Source organism: Tachysurus vachellii, chromosome 7 (genome assembly GCF_030014155.1).
Source record: "Tachysurus vachellii isolate PV-2020 chromosome 7, HZAU_Pvac_v1, whole genome shotgun sequence".
Taxonomy (NCBI): Eukaryota; Metazoa; Chordata; class Actinopteri; order Siluriformes; family Bagridae; genus Tachysurus; species Tachysurus vachellii.
In genome coordinates this window covers 29,333,858-29,351,139 of record NC_083466.1, presented here as the reverse complement: position 1 = coordinate 29,351,139, position 17,282 = coordinate 29,333,858, and the positions used below count along the sequence as shown (strand labels likewise).

The window sequence follows — 17,282 nt, the reverse complement described above, 5'->3', positions numbered from 1 at the left end:
GCTGTGATGCTGCACTAGCTGTTCTGTGGGTTCCACATGAGGCCCAAGACACTGTGACATATTAAACCACAACCTATTTGACTTCCTGTCCACCCCTCCCCCACTCTTCTCTTTCTCTTTTCCTATATAGCTATTATACTTCACCCTGTAAACTAATGATCACTACATGAATGTGTGTATCTCACTCACACAATACACACCTCAGTCACTTTTTTGATATATTGTTCACATACAGATATTAGGCATACAGTTTTTAAGTCATATCCTGTGGAAAACATATGAATATTTTTATCTTTATTTTTATTTTATTTTTTATTTTTAAGTTTAATACAGTAGTGTGAGATGAGTTTGGTTATAAAGTATTAAACATTCAATTCTTCCTCATTTTAGCAGAAAACTGCAACCATGTGAAAGATTTTTTTTATTTTTTTTGTCTTTCAAAGTGGAAATTTTTTGTCACTAAAACACCCAAACCACACTCTACCACCCCTTTCATCAGCTATATAAAGTGAAGAGGGAGGTGATATCTGCACTGATACCATTCTGCCCATCTGATCATTATTATCATTATCATCAGTCATGAGCTCTCGTTCTCTCCTGCTGGTTCTGCTGGTTCTCGCCTGCCTTCAGTCCTTCACAACGGCCCAGAGTAAGATGAAGTTTATTATTATTATTATTATTATTATTATTATTATTATTATTATTATTATCAGTAGTAATATTAAACCCCTGGTTTATACTGATGCTGAATTTCCTAAAAAGCTGATCAGGTTTCTGTAAATAAGCAGCATTAATAAACCACTGTGTGTTTGTCACACTGTTACAGTAAAATACTGAGTGATGTGGTGGTGTGATGAAGCAGAGTTACTGTTACACTGTAAAGATGAGGATTGTTCTGTAACAGAACGTCCACAAGTGTTTTATTCTCTTATACACAACAATATTTATTTATTTATTTGTTTGTTTGTTTGTTTGTTTGTTTGTCTTAAAAATATGTTTTGTAGGTGTACAGTTCCATTTAATGTTGGTGAAACAAGTTAGTTCCTGTTTATTTAATACAAAAATCAATTAATGTTAAATAAAATCTCACCTTTTATGCAGTTTATGTGTCCCATCTGCTGTACACGTCCTTGTAAACAAGCTGTTACTATAGAAACAAATAAGTGCATTAATATAAACCTGCACTACAGTCAGAGCTGCTGTTATAGAGAATTAATCAACACCTTCTGACCAATCAGAGTCCAGAACTCAACTGGGACATAATACAGTTTAATAGATACAATAATCTGCATCTGATACTAGATATAAAAGTGTCTAATATTTTCTTATTGAACATTTAATCACAGAACTAAATGTAGAAATGTTTTCACACAGATGGAAATGTACCAGAAGAGTACCAGTGCTGTTTCAGATTTCAGATACAACCAATCCCTGTAAGAGTCATTAAAGAGTATGAAGTAACAGATATTCGGTGTACAAAACCTGGAGTCATGTAAGTGTTCAGTCCCTTATTATTATTATTATTATTATTATTATTATTATTATTATTATTATTATTAATACTAATATTGATTTTATTATTATTATTATTAATAAAAATAATAATAAAAATAATAATAATAATAATAATAATAATAATAATTATTATTATTTATTAAAAAAATACTTTTCATTAATAATAAAAGTTTATATTTTATGTCTATTAATTCTTTATGTTTATGTGTAATAGAATTGAACTTGGTACTGAATCTAACTTATAAATCTTATATATGAATCTAACTTTATATTATCTTGGAGGTTTGAGGCGTGTCAGAGTGTCTGATTTTCTGATTTTATTACAGTTTCACACTGATGTAAATCTTCTCTCTCCTCTACAGCTTTACTCTACAGAACGGTCGTCATTTGTGTGCAGATCCCAGCTTCAAGTGGGTGAAAAATCACATGAGTAAACTTGACCAGCGTCTGTTTAACAGCCTGAACAAACCTACAGCGGGTCCTTAAATCCTCTCTCCATTAATGAGTATAAAGAATGAATATTTCTTTTAGAAAATGCACTTTTTACACAGGGAGACAGGAGGAATAAAGCTTTTTTAAATATAGATTTAAACATAATCTGCTTTATTCTGTTGACTGTTTTTTCTCTTATTCATTATTGATGAATAATAATCAATAAATAATCACTGTATTATAAGGTGTGTTTTTGATTAATACAGAAGTTCACATCAACATCATAGACAAAATATAGATGGAAAATGAATTGATTATAAAAAAAAACTTTTTGAAAAAACCCACCTTTGTTAACCGAAATAGAAAGAATAAAATAATAATAAAAAAGCACATAATTCTCTCCCAACCCCCACATAATATCACAAGGTTTTAAGAAAAAAAAAATTCAATAAATCATTTAGGGGCCAAACAAATCAACTTCACCAGTCCAATGTACTGATTCAATAAAAAGATACTGAATTCTCATCACATATGCATGTATATGTGTGTGTGTGTGTGTGTGTGTGTGTGTGTGTGTGTGTGTGTGTGTGTGTGTGTGTATTCTCTAAACGTACTGAACAGCAGCGCCACGCAGTGAAAATGACTATGACTACTGACATCATGCATTTGAAACATTTTGTGGGCTCAGTGGACTGACAACTCAAAGGGAATTCTCAAAATGGGGAAACATTTTAAATGGGAATGTGTCCATGTGGAAAACCATTCCTGCAGCATTCTAAAGATATCTGCTGTTATAATAGATCTCTAACATTCCCAGATACATAAACTAATCTCAGTACAATCAGAAAAGAAAATGGATCCCAGACAAACACAACACAGAAACAAACACAAAGAAGTAATGACAGCAGCTAAGATTTTTATCTAACTACCTTTTGCTGGGTTTACCACCCAAAGACCTACATAAAGACCATTTAAAATTTATTCACATTTATTTATAATGTATTACACTTAATTGATTAGTTAGATATTTAACAGCACTCCATATCTAAAGGAAGAACTGATAACAAAATAAATCTCAAAATTGAGAGCTAATATTGTGTAGAAGGTATATTAAGCACATAAAAGACATGACAGTAGTCACATTATGTCATTAATTAACATTATTAGGATATAGATCAGCTAACTACTTAATGCTAAAGATTCTTAAACAAAATGCTACTGAAACTGTATTGTTCTTAAAATGGATGTTTGCCCTAAAATTGTAACTGGGCATTAGATGTAATTTATGTGTTGAAATGACCCTGGTTCCCTGCAGATGCTCCACCAGGTCATTTGCCTGGAGAGTAGCCATCAAACTCTGGCAATTGGTTTGGTCTCCAGATGTCTTTACACATCTGGGGCTTCCCTAGTGGTATCAGGACCACCCTGATTGGTTTGGACCAGGGTCTGGAGAAGTGTACTATAATGTCACTTAGCATATTGGTGACATTGAATAGCCTGGTGTTGGGCTTCTGGGAACTGCTCATCCTGCTGTCACTCCAGGTCCTGTTTTGATGTTGAGTTGCATCAAGTGCATCAGTCCTGGTTTTACTGTGAACACATCTGTGAACTGATCCACTGATTCACTCAGTTGTTTTTGTTATAAGGGACGAGGTCTTCCCGCTTCTGGACCAGTACACCCTGGCAGCTATTGGAGAAAACAACAAAGGATGACAAAGCAGGGGAATGTCCAGTCTACTTTTTAACAAGTTGATGAGATAAAGTTGAGTATTTTTTCTCTAACTTAACTGCTGCAGGTGTTAGTTTACCAGGTTCACCTGTTTTTTTTTCACTGTGTACTGGTCCTACCAGCAGGCCAGGAACCTGCAAATTGTACTGGGCAGCTGTCATCTGGCTGGACGATAGAAGGACTATTTCTGATCTGCATTTTGTTCCTCACTGTGGTGATTCATGATAGTAGCTGCCTGGTCTATCCATTTTTACATACATGGACATATTCAATTACAGAGCAGGATTGAGATGGCTGCTCCTCCTAGTTTTTCCTAGCCATGTCTAGCAGTCTTCCACCAAAAGAGGTGAATGAACAGTGGGAATTCTGTGGATGTCTGTGGAGTTTCAAGGGCTGGAAAAGATCCCAATTTCTTCCTTCCTCCTCCACTTCCCACTGCAACATTCTCAGATGGACCTGATTTGCTTAACCTACAACAATTTCAATTTGCAGAGATCATAAGGGTGAAACAGTTAAGAGTTAACTGTGTGTGTGTGTGTGTGTGTGTGTGTGTGAACAGGAACCAGCTCTTGCTTGCCTAGGGTAGAGGTGCCCCAGGGTCTTCACTCTTTGAAGGCCAGCTAAAACATCATCAGCTCCATTTCCTCATGTTGTACTTCTGCTTTGCTGGGGACAACTTACAAGATAAAAAGACCACCTGGTGCAGCTTGGGCCTCTTCCAAAATTACTGCAACAGCACTGCCTCACTCCGGTTCCAGAAGCATCCGTCCCTGCGATGAAAGGCCAGGTCAGGTCATAGAGTTTTAGCATTGGAGCCACGGTAAATGCCCTTTTTATATATTTGTTATCATGATCTCCCTCTGGATTCCAAGCAAGGCACATCTCTCTGCAACAGAACAAGGTAGAGAGAGGGCAGTAGAGCTGAAACCCCTGATAAAGCACCAGTAAAAGTCGGCAACCCTCAGGAAACACTGCACCTCCTTCAAATTCCATTGTGTTGTCCAAGGCAAGGCAAGGCAAGGCAAGTTTATTTGTATAGCACACTTCATACACAGAGGTCATTCAAAGTGCTTTACATAGAAATTAGAAAACAGTTTATAAGAGAGAAAAAAATATATATATGTATATGTCCAGTCTATCACTGTACCTCAGGAACATGAAGGTGTGAAGGTGGAATTTGCATTTCTAGTCTTTGACATACAGCTGGTGATTAGGAAGCACCATAGCATTTGGTGGATGTGCTGAATAGGTGTCTCATGTTAGAGTAGTAGACCAGTTATAGATGTCATCCATGTAGACAATGAAAACTACCCCAGCATATCTCTCAACACATCATTCACCAGGTATTGGAAAACTGGAGGGGCACTAGTGAGGCCATAAGGAATGAGTTGGTACTCATACTGGCCAGGGTGGTAATAAACCCCGTCTTCCCCGTAATATGAACCCTCCGTTGTTCCCTTTGTGAATCCTCACCAGGTTGTATGCACTGCAGAGGTCAAGCATAGTAAAGTAGTGTGCCGTGTGCAGATGTTCCTGGGTGGCAAGGACAAGTGTCAGGGGGTAGGAGTACTTTACTGTACACTGATTGAGGCTGGGGTTTAAGCAGCATCATGCACAGCTGTCGTGTGTCTGTGCTGATTACCTGCATGGGACTAAGGTGTTATAAAAGACCATGCAGGTGGGAGCAGATTTGCCTGAGAAGGCATCCATGATGTTAAAAGTAGTGCAGCTGCTGGTTTCAGATGTACTTCAAGAAATTAACATTACATTGATTGTCTTTAGTCTAAATATATATCACAACTAAACTAGAATTTCACAGTTACAGCAGAAAATTATCTTGTGCACCTGCTGTAGGCCGCATCAGGAAAAGAACTTGGTGTTTGGGGAAAGACTGGAAAATTTAGATCTAATTCTAAAAGATAGAAATGTGTAACAATTAGAAGAGAAACCAATAAATAGTGTGTTGCTTTAGTGCTCTTTGGCTACCAGAACAGCTTCAGCTTCAATACTGCAGAACATTGATTTTTCTGTGGAACTGTAAAGTGCAGGAGTGCTGGAACATTGTTATGATTGTTATAGTATTCACCCTGTTACTGTAAAAAACATAATTACAGACTCTAATTTCTAGCTTGCTAATCAAGAATTACAACCAGATTATGATGTTCTGCACTGTAGATGATGAGTTTTGTAATTTGTTGATGAGGAACATTGTTTTTATGAGGAACATTGTTTTTAAACTATTCCACAATCTTTTTACACACTCTTTCACAGATTGGAAAGTCTTCTACTTCTAAGAATCTCTTTAACACATCCCATTTATAGCTATTCATGTTACAGATGTGATATTAATTAACATCATTAGTTGCTGGATGTTCTCCCAGTTGAATCTTTTCAAAATGTCTTGCTTTTTCAGCCATTTATTGCCCCTGTGCCAACTGATTTGAGACCCGTAGCAGGCATTAAAATGAGCTCATTTAATGGATAAAAGAGACAGATTTTTCTGGTTAAACATTTATGTTATCTATGTTCTATTGTGAATAAAAAATTGGTTCATGTGATTTGAAAGTCTTTTAGTTTTCATTTCAATCAAATTTTAATAAATGTCTCAACATTTCAGGGGTCCTTTTCATTTCTACTTATCTTTTAATTGTAATGACAGGTTGTGAGACGGAGGATCCATTTGCACGCTTTTAATGAAAGCTCATGGTACAACAGGCTTGGGTCAGAATCAGCAAACACAATTTGAAGGCCAGGCAAAAATCAGAAACAGTAATACAGGCAGAATGTCAGGGCAAGCGGCAGACAATCGTAGAACAGAGCAAAACAAAACAGAGTCAAAAACCAGGAAGACACAGGAAGACAAACTCTCAGACCAATAGCAGAGGCAAATCGAGACTTCGCACTGGAATGAAGTTCAAGTTCATGCTTTATAGGAAAAGGGTAATTGAAAGCAGGTGGCGGTGTAATCAGGACTGGAGCGGGGATTTATGGGAAGTGTAGTTCGGAAGCCGTTAGAACTCGGGCGAAGGTTCCCTCTGGTGGTGGTCGGGAGATGAGGCAGGTGCTTCAGTCATGACAGAGCCCCCCCCTGCAAGCGGCTCCCGAAGCGAGGATGCGTGCATCGTCGGAGCTGCCCACGAGGTCGAGGGGCCGGTTTGTATGGATGGGCTTGGTGAAACTCAGCAGTCAGTCAGGGGTCCAGGATGTCTCGTGACTTTACCCAAGAGAGTTCCTCCAGGCCGTACCCCTCCCAGTCGACCAGGTATTCGAGTTGGTTGCCCCGGTGTCTGGAGTCTAGTAGGGTGCGAACCTGGTACGCTTCCTCCTCGCCGATCAGCAAAGGCGGTGGCACTGGCGGGTCAGCAGTCTCCTCTTGCTCCCCTCTCGGACCGTTGGCGGGCTTAAGTAGCGAGATGTGGAATGTTGGAGAGATGCGGTAATTGGTTGGTAGCGCCAGGCAGTACGACACAGGATTCACTTGTTTAAAAACCTTGAACGGATCCACGAACCTAGGGCTGAGTTTTCTGCAGGGGAGACGGAGCCGCATGTCGCGGGTGGAGAGCCATACCTACTGTCCCGGTTGATATTCTGGGTGCGTTCTATGGCGCCTGTCGGCTTGGAGCTTCTGGTGGCGGATGGCTCTCTGTAGCTGGTGGTGAGCCACGCTCCAGGTCTCCTCGCTCCTACGGAACCAATCATGCACCGCAGGCAGATCGGAGGGTTCACCGGACCACGGGAACAGGGGCGGCTGGTATCCGAGGACACATTGAAAGGGCGTGAGACCGGCTGGTTTGGTGAGCAAATTTTGTGCGTACTCCGCCCACATGAGATACTTGCACCAGTCAGTCTGGTTATCCTGGCAGTAGGAGTGGAGGAAACTAGTGAGTTCTTGGTTTAAGCGTTCAGTTTGGCTGTTAGCTTGTGGGTGATATCCCGAGGTAAGACTGATATTGATATTTAATCTCTTGAAGAAAGCCGCCCACACTCGGGAGGTGAACTGCGGTCCTCTGTCTGAGACAATGTCCTCAGGGATGCCGTAGAAATGGAACACATAATTGCACAGGGTCTCGAATGCCGTGGGAAGTTTGGGTAGAGCTATCAGGCGGCATGCCTGGGAGAACTGGTCAACGACGGTGAGGATGACGGTGCAGTTGTCGGACTTGGGCAGATCGGTGATGAAATCGATGGCGATATGGGACCAGGGGCGTTAAGGGATAGGTAGTGGTTGTACGGTACATCCTTTAATGAACTCTCGAGTGTCTTTGGACAGAGAGGGCCACCAGAAAGTGTTCTGAGCCAGACGGGTTGTGGCCAAGGTGGTGGGATGACCGGAGCTGGGTGAGGTGTGTAACAGTTGTAGTAGGGTAGAGCGTAAATTCTCGGGCACGTAGGTCTTGGTAGCGGGACAGTCGTTCGGAGATCAAGAAAGCATATTGGCCTGAGAAATCTGTGTAATGATGTCCCATTGGATGGGAGCGAAAATCTGCACCTCGGAAATGATGGGCTCTGTCTGAGAGGGCTGGTCAGGCTCCCCTGGGAAATGTTCAGGAGGCGTTCCTCTGCTCTTTCTCCTCCAGCGACGTGATCAAATACGCTGCGGAACTGGGTGAGAAAGTGGTTGAAGGAGGGAAACGCGGCTCCGTCCTCCCTCCATACTGCGGTGGCCCACTCTAGAGCCCTTCTGGTAAGAAGGGTGCAGACAAGTGCTATACGGCTGGCGTCCGTGGGGTAGAAAGACGATTGTTGTGTCACAAACAGCGAACACTGCATCAGAAAACCCCTGCATCTCGCCGGATCTCCATCGAATTTCTCCAGGAAGGAGAGCGGTTGTGGGGGCTATGCTAGAGGCTGTGGAGATATTCTGCAAGCCTTGCAGGGCTGTGACAAGTTCACCCATGAGTGAGGCGAGATGAGCGCTGAATCTGGGAGAAGAGCTCCGTTGTGAGCTGTGAGGTAGCGGCTGGATCATATGGTGGTGAAGTCTTCTGTAATGACAGGTCGTGAGACGGAGGATCCATTTGCACGCTTTTAATGAAAGCTCGTGGTACAACAGGCTTGGGTCAGAATCAGCAAACACAATAACGAAGGCGAGGCAAAAATCAGAAACAGTAATACAGGCAGAAGGTTGGGGCAGGTGGCAGACAATCTTAGAACAGAGCAAAACAAAACAGAGTCAAAAACCAGGAAGACACAGTAAGACAAACGCTCAGACCGATAGCAGAGGCAAATCGAGACTTCGCACTGGAATGAAGTTCAAGTTCATGCTTTATAGGAAACGGGTAATTGAAAGCAGGTGGCGGTGTAATCAGGAGAACTTGGAACTCGGGCGAAGGTTCCCTCTGGTGGTGGTCGGGAGACGAGGCAGGTGCTTCAGTCATGACACTAATGTTAAAAAGGTATGTGTAAGCAACTAAAATGACAGTAATGCAAGTTACCATTTAAAGCTTAATAAATAGTGACTGTATCATTCCTACTATTCATTCATTCATTCATTTTCTATTGCTTATCCGAACTACCTCGGGTCACGGGGAGCCTGTGCCTATCTCAGGCGTCATCGGGCATCAAGGCAGGATACACCCTGGACGGAGTGCTATTGGTAGGATGCCAATCAACCTACCATGCATGTCTTTGGACCGGGGGAGGAAACCGGAGTACCCGGAGGAAACCCCTGAGGCACAGGGAGAACATGCAAACTCCACACACACAAGGTGGAGGTGGGAATCGAACCCCAAACCCTGGAGGTGTGAGGCAAACGTGCTAACTCATTCTTACTAATGATCTAAAATAAGACATCAAATATATAAACACTTTTGTATGTCACTCTGGATGAGGGCATCTGCCGAATGCTGTAAATGTAAATGTAAATATAAACAAATAAGCAAACTGTAATTCTATGTTGCATTTGAAAGGAAAAAACATAGGAAAGTCTCTCTAACCAAAATATTTTCCTTTTGCATATTTTGTTAAATCCAAGACTAATACAAGCCAGCATTCAAGTCAAGTCAAGTCAAGTCAAGAAGCTTTTATTGTCATTTCAACCATATATAGCTGTTGCAGTACATAGTGAAATGAGACAACGTTTCTCCAGGATCAAGGTGCTACATAGAAACAAAGACAGGGCTAAAGACTTGTAAGTAGTCTTAGCCACATAAAGTGCAACTGTGCAACCTGGTGCAAACAGTGCAGGACAAGACAAACAAGACAGACAAGACAGTGCAGGACAAAAGACAGTGCAGGACTAAAGACAGTGCAGGACCAGACAGTGCGGGACAAGACAGTGCAGGACAATGACAGTGCAGACACAAGTTACAAGACAATACAAAAAGTACAAAAAATGCAGTACACAAAAGACAATAAATAGTAAACAGTCACAGAAACAGTCACAGAAACAGCGCCGACCGACCAGTGTTAATACTGTATGTGTTAATATAGTATGTGCGAAATGGCTGAGATATTGTACAGTATGTGCAAAAACGGCTGAAATGTTGGGACAGTTTGTGCAAAAAACAGCAGACAAGGTGTGCAAAACAGCATGTAAACAGTTTGCTGGATTGTAAGCAGCATGTAAACAGTATGTTGTGTCAGTGTGTGTGTTTTGTGAGGGTCTATGCAGTCCATACAGATGATGTGTGTGTATGTTGTGCTCAGTACAGTACATTTCAGTTGTTGAGAAGTCTGATGGCTTGTGGGAAGAAACTGTTACACAGTCTGGTCGTGAGGGCCCGAATGCTTCGGTACCTTTTTCCAGATGGCAGGAGGGTGAAGAGTGTGTGTGAGGGGTGTGAGGGGTCATCCACAATGCTGTTGGCTTTGCGGATGCAGCGTGTGGTGTAAGTGTCTGTGATAGAGGGAAGAGAGACCCCAATGATCTTCTCCGCTGTCCTCACAATCCGCTGCAGGGTCTTGCGTTCTGAGATGGTGCAGTTCCCGAACCAGACAGTGATGCAGCTGCTCAGGATGCTCTCAATGGTCCCTCTGTAGAACATGGTCAGGATGGGGGGAGGGAGATGTGCCTTCCTCAGCCTTCGTAGGAAGTAGAGACGCTGCTGGGCTTTCCTGGTGATGGCGCTGGTGTGGAGTGACCAGGTGAGGTTCTCCGCTAGATGAACACCAAGAAATTTGGTGCTCTTGACGATCTCCACAGATGATCCGTCGATGTTCAGCGGAGAGTAGTCACTCCGTGCTCTCCTGAAGTCCACAACCATCTCTTTAGTTTTATCCACATTCAGAGAAAGGTTGTTGGCTCTACACCAGGCAGTTAGTTGTTGCACCTCCTCCCTGTATGCTGACTCGTCGTTCTTGTTGATGAGACCCACCACGGTCGTGTCATCGGCGAACTTGATAATATGATTCGATCTGTGCGTTGCTGCACAGTCGTGAGTCAGCAGAGTGAACAGCAGCGGACTGAGCACGCAGCCTTGAGGAGCTCCAGTGTTCAGTGTGGTGGTGCTGGAGATGCTGTTCCCGATCCGGACTGACTGAGGTCTCCCAGTCAGGAAGTCCAGGATCCAGTTGCAGAGGGAGGTGTTTAGTCCCAGCAGGCTCAGCTTCCCAATCAGGTGCTGAGGGATGATTGTATTGAATGCTGAACTAAAGTCTATGAACAGCATTCGTACATAAGTGTCTTTATTGTCCAGGTGGGTGAGGGCTAAGTGGAGAGCTGTGGCAATGGCATCGTCTGTGGAGCGGTTTGGACGATACGCGAACTGTAGGGGGTCCAGTGAGGGTGGTAGCTGCGTCTTGATGTGCCTCATGACGAGCTTCTCGAAGCACTTCATAACTATGGGTGTGAGTGCAACGGGACGATAGTCATTGAGGCAGGACACTGTAGACTTCTTTGGGACAGGAACGATGGTGGTAGTTTTGAGGCACGTAGGAACAACGGCGCTGCTCAGGGAAATGTTGAAGATGTCCGTAAAGACATCCGCTAGCTGTTCTGCACATTCTCTGAGCACCCTGCCAGGAATGTTGTCTGGTCCAGCAGCCTTCCGTGGGTTAACTCTGCATAGAGATCTCCTCACGTCGGCCGTGGATAGACAGAGTACCTGGTCGTCGGGGGGAGGGATGGACTTCCTCTGCGTTACGTTGTTCTGTACCTCGAACCGAGCGTAGAAATCGTTCAACGCATCTGGGAGGGAGGCGTCGCTATCACAAGCAGGTGAAGCTGTCTTGTAGTTTGTGATCGCCTGTATGCCTTGCCACATGCGCCGGGTGTCTCCGCTGTCCTGGAAGTGGCTGTGGATAGTCTGGGCGTGTGCGCACTTTGCCTCTCTGATGGCTCGGGACAGTTTGGCCCTTGCTGTTCTTAGGGCCGCCCTGTCCCCTGTTCTGAAGGCTAGGTCTCTAGTCCTCAGCAGAGCACGCACATTAGCAGTCATCCACGGCTTCATTGACAAACTATTGACTCAAGTCTGTAGGTCATGCTTTTAGAGGCCAATGTGTGTCGACTGCGTCTTGAAGGCTGATCTGTACTCTATAAACTGCAGTGTCACATAGTTCCACTTGTTGTTATCAGTGTGGGTGAGGGTGGTGGAAAGAAAATGAGAGATGCCATCATTTGTAGACATATTGACTTCTTGACTAGTGATGTAAGGTTTATTTAATGGTTCAAACTTGTTAAATTCACAAGAGCTAAATTTAGAAAGCAGGTTGAATTATAGCCTTTAACAGGTCTTTAAAGCCAAGCTTCATGATTTTTAAATGTAAAGAATGTGAATAAAATAAAATACCCAGTATTGTGGACTGTAATTATATTAAATGATTCAGAATAGATGGTTCGCGTGATAATGGTTTAGAACAACCTTGTGTTTGTGACAGTTGTCCTACATGTTTAAAGCCTTAAACTACTGCAGGTTCTTTAATTAGCATCTGTACTGCATTTGTACTACACTATGGGCCTTTTTACAACTGGTCACTTCATGTGTTGTCTCTGATCCGATAGCTATCTGATTTGTTTAAACTGTTCCATTTACATTAGGCCACATAAATGCGTCTTGGCGAATCGGATATCAATCTGATCTTTCTACTCCCGCCCAATATGCAAATATATTTTACCTCATTTCCGAGGTAATTGAAATGGAACAAAGTGACGTATGTGGCTTGAAGAACCACATGCATTTACACCTGTCCAGTTTCATCTGAAATGCGTCCCAGACCACCTCCTGAAGTGGTTTGAGCGATAGGATTTATATCTGTCTCGAAACTGTTTCGGAGGGCATTTACACCTGGTCTTTTTACGATCGGATAGCTATCGGATCACAGAAAACGCATGAAGTGACCAGGTGTAAAAAACCCCTAAACTACATGTGTACTGCAGTTGTTCTACACTATACTACATGTGTACTGCAGTTGTTCTACACTATACTACATGTGTACTGCAGTTGTACTACACTATACTACATGTTACTGCAGTTGTACTACACTATACTACAGGTGTACTGCAGTTGTACTACACTATACTACATGTGTACTGCAGTTGTACTACACTATACTACATGTGTACTGCAGTTGTACTACACTATACTACATGTGTACTGCAGTTGTACTACACTATACTACATGTGTACTGCAGTTGTACTACACTATACTACAGGTGTACTGCAGTTGTTCTACACTATACTACATGTGTACTGCAGTTGTACTACACTATACTACAGGTGTACTGCAGTTGTACTACACTATACTACAGGTGTACTGCAGTTGTACTACACTATACTACAGGTGTACTGCAGTTGTACTACACTATACTACAGGTGTACTGCAGTTGTACTACACTATACTACAGGTGTACTGCAGTTGTACTACACTATACTACAGGTGTACTGCAGTTGTACTACACTATACTACAGGTGTACTGCAGTTGTTGTACACTATACTACATGTGTATGCAGTCTAATACAGTTGTGTTGAAGCACTCAAACTCTCTGCTTATATTATAAATATGTTTCTTACTATATCATACTGTTATGAGGGAAATTCACATCTTTAAAAATGAGAAAGGCTTAGAATGTGTGTGCCTGTGGGAGTGTGTGTGGTTGTGTGTTTGTGTGTGTTTCAGTTCTGAAAGTCCCCACTAATCACTTGCATTATAAGGAAAATTCACATTTTGTATAATTGTAAAGGCTTAAAATGGATGTCTATGTGTGTGTGAGAGAGAGAGAGAGAGAAAGACAGAGCAATTGTGTCTGTTTCAGTTATGAAAGTCCCTACTCAACACTTCTGTGTCACTTAATTAACCCATTAAAGAAAATTCCTCCCTTTTATTTTTAGAAAAGCTTTTAACATTTCCTGTTTATTAATCACTTTAGGCTTAAGGCTTGTGAGACATTACATTTTTTTATCTCTCTTTATTGTGGATGACGTGTGATTTGATATAAGATCTGAGTTTGGGCTTCAGTGAATTAATGTTGAACTCCAATAAAGCTGCACTTATTTAAATTGTATTTGACTAGATTAATAGATATGTGTTTGATTACAAGGTGTTAAATATTCACTTCTTCCTTGTTGTAGGTAAAAACCACAGTTGGGTTTCCTGTGAAAGAGGTGGGTTTCTTTTTTTATCTCTCAGTCAAAGTGGAATTTTTTTGGTCACTTAAACACCCAGACCACACTCTCCTACCCCTCTCACCAGCTATATAAACTGAAGAGTGAGGTGATATCTGCACTAATACCATTCTGCTCCTGACCATCACTATCTTCATCATTCTCTTCAACATCATCATCATCATTATCAGTCATGATCTCTCGTTCTCTCCTGCTGGTTCTGCTGGTTCTCGCCTGCCTTCAGTCCTTCACAACGGCCCAGAGTAAGATAAAGTTTATTATTATTATTATTATTATTATTATTATTATTATTATTATTATTATTATTATTATTATCAGTAGTAATATTAAACCCCTGGTTTATACTGATGCTGAATTTCCTAAAAAGCTGATCAGGTTTCTGTAAATAAGCAGCATTAATAAACCACTGTGTGTTTGTCACACTGTTACAGTAAAATACTGAGTGATGTGGTGGTGTGATGAAGCAGAGTTACTGTTACACTGTAAAGATGAGGATTGTTCTGTAACAGAACCTCCACAACTGTTTTATTCTTTTATACAACAATATTTCAAGTTATTTATTTATGTATTTTTTGTCTTAAAGAAATATGTTTTGTAGGTTTACAGTTACATTTAATGTCGGTGAAACAAGTTAGTTCCTGTTGTTAATTCTGCAATTATAAATAGCTCCTTCGGGCTTTTTTTCCTATTCCTATTTAATAAAATAACAAAAAAAAAAAAAAAAAAAATCATGTTAAATAAATTTCTCTCTAGAGAAAATCTCACCTTTTAATCAGTTTATCTGCTGTACATGTCCTTGTAAACAAGCTGTTACTATAGAAACAAATAAGTGCATTAATATAAACCTGCACTACAGTCAGAGCTGCTGTTATAGAGAATTAATCAACACCTTCTGACCAATCAGAGTCCAGAACTCAACTGTGACATAATACAGTTTAATAGCTACAATAATCTGCATCTGATACTAGATATAAAAGTGTCTAATATTTTCTTATTGAACATTTAATCACAGAACTAAATGTAGAAATGTTTTCACACAGATGTAGATGGACCAGATCAGTGCTGTTTCAGATTTCAGACACAACCAATCCCTGTAAGAGTCATTACAGATTATGAAGTAACAGATTATAAGTGTACAAAACCTGGAGTCATGTAAGTGTTCAGTCCCTTGTTTATTTTTAATGAATAAATAAAGTTAATATTTTCATGTCTATTAATTCTTTATGTTTATGTGTAATAGAATTGAACTTGGTACTGAATCTAACTTATAAATCTTATATATGAATCTAACTTTATATTATCTTGGAGGTTTGAGGCGTGTCAGAGTGTCTGATTTTCTGATTTTATTACAGTTTCACACTGATGTAAATCTTCTCTCTCCTCTACAGCTTTACTCTACAGAACGGTCGTCTTGTGTGTGCAGATACCGGCATCAAGTGGGTGAAGGATCACATGAAAAGAATTGACCAGCGTCTGTTTAACAGTCTGAAAAACACTGACGGTGAGTGAATCTCTATACATTCATTAAAAATTATTATCTATTTTGTACATAATTTCCTTTAATATAGCAGGTAGAATATGTTTTTTAAACTATAAATTGGCTTAATTTCTACATTTTTAAAAAAAATCATTTTTCTTGATTTATTCTACCATTATATACATAATATAATATAATACAATAACATACATGTTTCTGTTTTTAGAAAAATAAATAAGTTCTGCATATTTAAAGCAGGTTAAGCAGCTTTTTGTCTGTTTGTTTTCTCATAAACTTGTAAAATTGTAAACTTGTAATTAAAAGTAAAAAAATATGAAAATTATTTAAGCAATTATTCTCTAATTTAAAAAAGAACAGCAAATAAAACTGGATGAGACTCATTTGATGACAGGAGCTGAAGAGTATCAGAAAGTATCAGGAGTAATGAATTATTTATTATTTATTAAACACTTTGTTGGTCTTTCATACAGGAATTGATTACAAACTTTTTATATACAAGCTAGTTCCTGTTCTCACTTACATTAAGATAATACAGTTTAATAGCTACAATAATCTGCATCTGATACTAGATATAAAAGTGTCTAATGTTTTCTTATTGAACATTTAATCACAGAACTAAATGTAGAAATGTTTTCACACAGATGTAGTTGGACCAGATCAGTGCTGTACCAAGTTTGTGACACAACGAATCCCTGTAAGCTTCATAACAACATATAAAGTAACAGATCCTGAGTGTCTAAACCAGGGAGTCATGTAAGTGTTCAGTAACTTGTTTATTTTTAATTAATAATACAAGTTAATAGTTTCATGTCTATTAATTCTTTATGTTTATGTGTAATAGAATTGAACTTGGTACTGAATCTAACTTATAAATCTTATATATGAATCTAACTTTATATTATCTTGGAGGTTTGAGGCGTGTCAGAGTGTCTGATTTTCTGATTTTATTACAGTTTCACACTGATGTAAATCTTCTCTCTCCTCTACAGCTTTACTCTACAGGACGGTCGTCGTTTTTGTGCAAATCCCCAAGACAAGTGGGTGAAGAACAACAAGAACAGAATTGAGCCACCTAAAAAAGCCTGAACAAACCTACAGCGAGTTTAAATCCTCTCTACATTAATAAATAATGAATAATTATTTTACAAAATGTACTTTTTACATAATCAGACACATGTATAACTTCCTGTTCTGCTGTAAAATTCTGTTTGATTTGTTTCTGTCTTCATGCAGATTTACATCATATCTTTTCTTCTTTCTCTCTTACTAGTGATTTGACTTGTTATAAAATAGTAGAAGAATGAAGGTCAATAAATAATCACTGTATAATGAGACGTGTTTGTGGTTCATGCAGAAGTTCACATCCTCAACATTTCTCTGTATTTATTTAGACTAACTGATACAGAAATATACATATAGAGAGGAAATTAAAGGAATTATAGAAAAATAAAATATATTGTTAAAAAGATAATAGAATAAGTTTCCTGTGATGTAACATACAAATAAGCCCAAAAAGATACTTCATATTTTATTAATATTTTATGT

General features: G+C 40.0%; 2 protein-coding genes and 1 long non-coding RNA gene across 3 annotated transcripts; all 3 read left to right on the top strand.

The window, feature by feature from the left end:
• Nucleotides 1-502: 502 nt before the first annotated feature.
• On the top strand, nucleotides 503-2,191 carry LOC132848052 (C-C motif chemokine 3-like). The gene is made up of 3 exons (XM_060873565.1): nucleotides 503-649; nucleotides 1,375-1,492; nucleotides 1,878-2,191. The coding sequence occupies exons 1-3, from the start codon at nucleotides 580-582 to the stop codon at nucleotides 1,999-2,001; spliced, it is 312 nt and encodes a 103-aa protein (XP_060729548.1). The 5' UTR covers nucleotides 503-579; the 3' UTR covers nucleotides 2,002-2,191.
• A 12,070-nt stretch (nucleotides 2,192-14,261) lies between these two features.
• LOC132849272 (C-C motif chemokine 4 homolog) lies at nucleotides 14,262-15,748 on the top strand. Its single transcript, XM_060875524.1, has 3 exons — nucleotides 14,262-14,481; nucleotides 15,280-15,391; nucleotides 15,628-15,748. The coding sequence occupies exons 1-3, from the start codon at nucleotides 14,412-14,414 to the stop codon at nucleotides 15,746-15,748; spliced, it is 303 nt and encodes a 100-aa protein (XP_060731507.1). The 5' UTR covers nucleotides 14,262-14,411.
• A 620-nt stretch (nucleotides 15,749-16,368) lies between these two features.
• On the top strand, nucleotides 16,369-17,069 carry LOC132848051 (uncharacterized). The gene is made up of 2 exons (XR_009648703.1): nucleotides 16,369-16,490; nucleotides 16,727-17,069. It is a non-coding gene; the product is annotated as an uncharacterized LOC132848051 (long non-coding RNA).
• The last annotated feature ends 213 nt before the right edge of the window (nucleotides 17,070-17,282 follow it).

Excerpts from the sequence above, each read along its gene's own strand:
- LOC132848052 (XM_060873565.1), top strand. The coding sequence starts at position 580 with ATGAGCTCTCGTTCTCTCCTGCTGGTTCTGCTGGTTCTCGCCTGCCTT. Across the intron at positions 650-1,374 it reads GTCCTTCACAACGGCCCAGA|ATGGAAATGTACCAGAAGAG; the intron begins GTAAGATGAAGT and ends GTTTTCACACAG. Across the intron at positions 1,493-1,877 it reads TGTACAAAACCTGGAGTCAT|CTTTACTCTACAGAACGGTC; the intron begins GTAAGTGTTCAG and ends TCTCCTCTACAG.
- LOC132849272 (XM_060875524.1), top strand. The coding sequence starts at position 14,412 with ATGATCTCTCGTTCTCTCCTGCTGGTTCTGCTGGTTCTCGCCTGCCTT. Across the intron at positions 14,482-15,279 it reads GTCCTTCACAACGGCCCAGA|ATGTAGATGGACCAGATCAG; the intron begins GTAAGATAAAGT and ends GTTTTCACACAG. Across the intron at positions 15,392-15,627 it reads TGTACAAAACCTGGAGTCAT|CTTTACTCTACAGAACGGTC; the intron begins GTAAGTGTTCAG and ends TCTCCTCTACAG.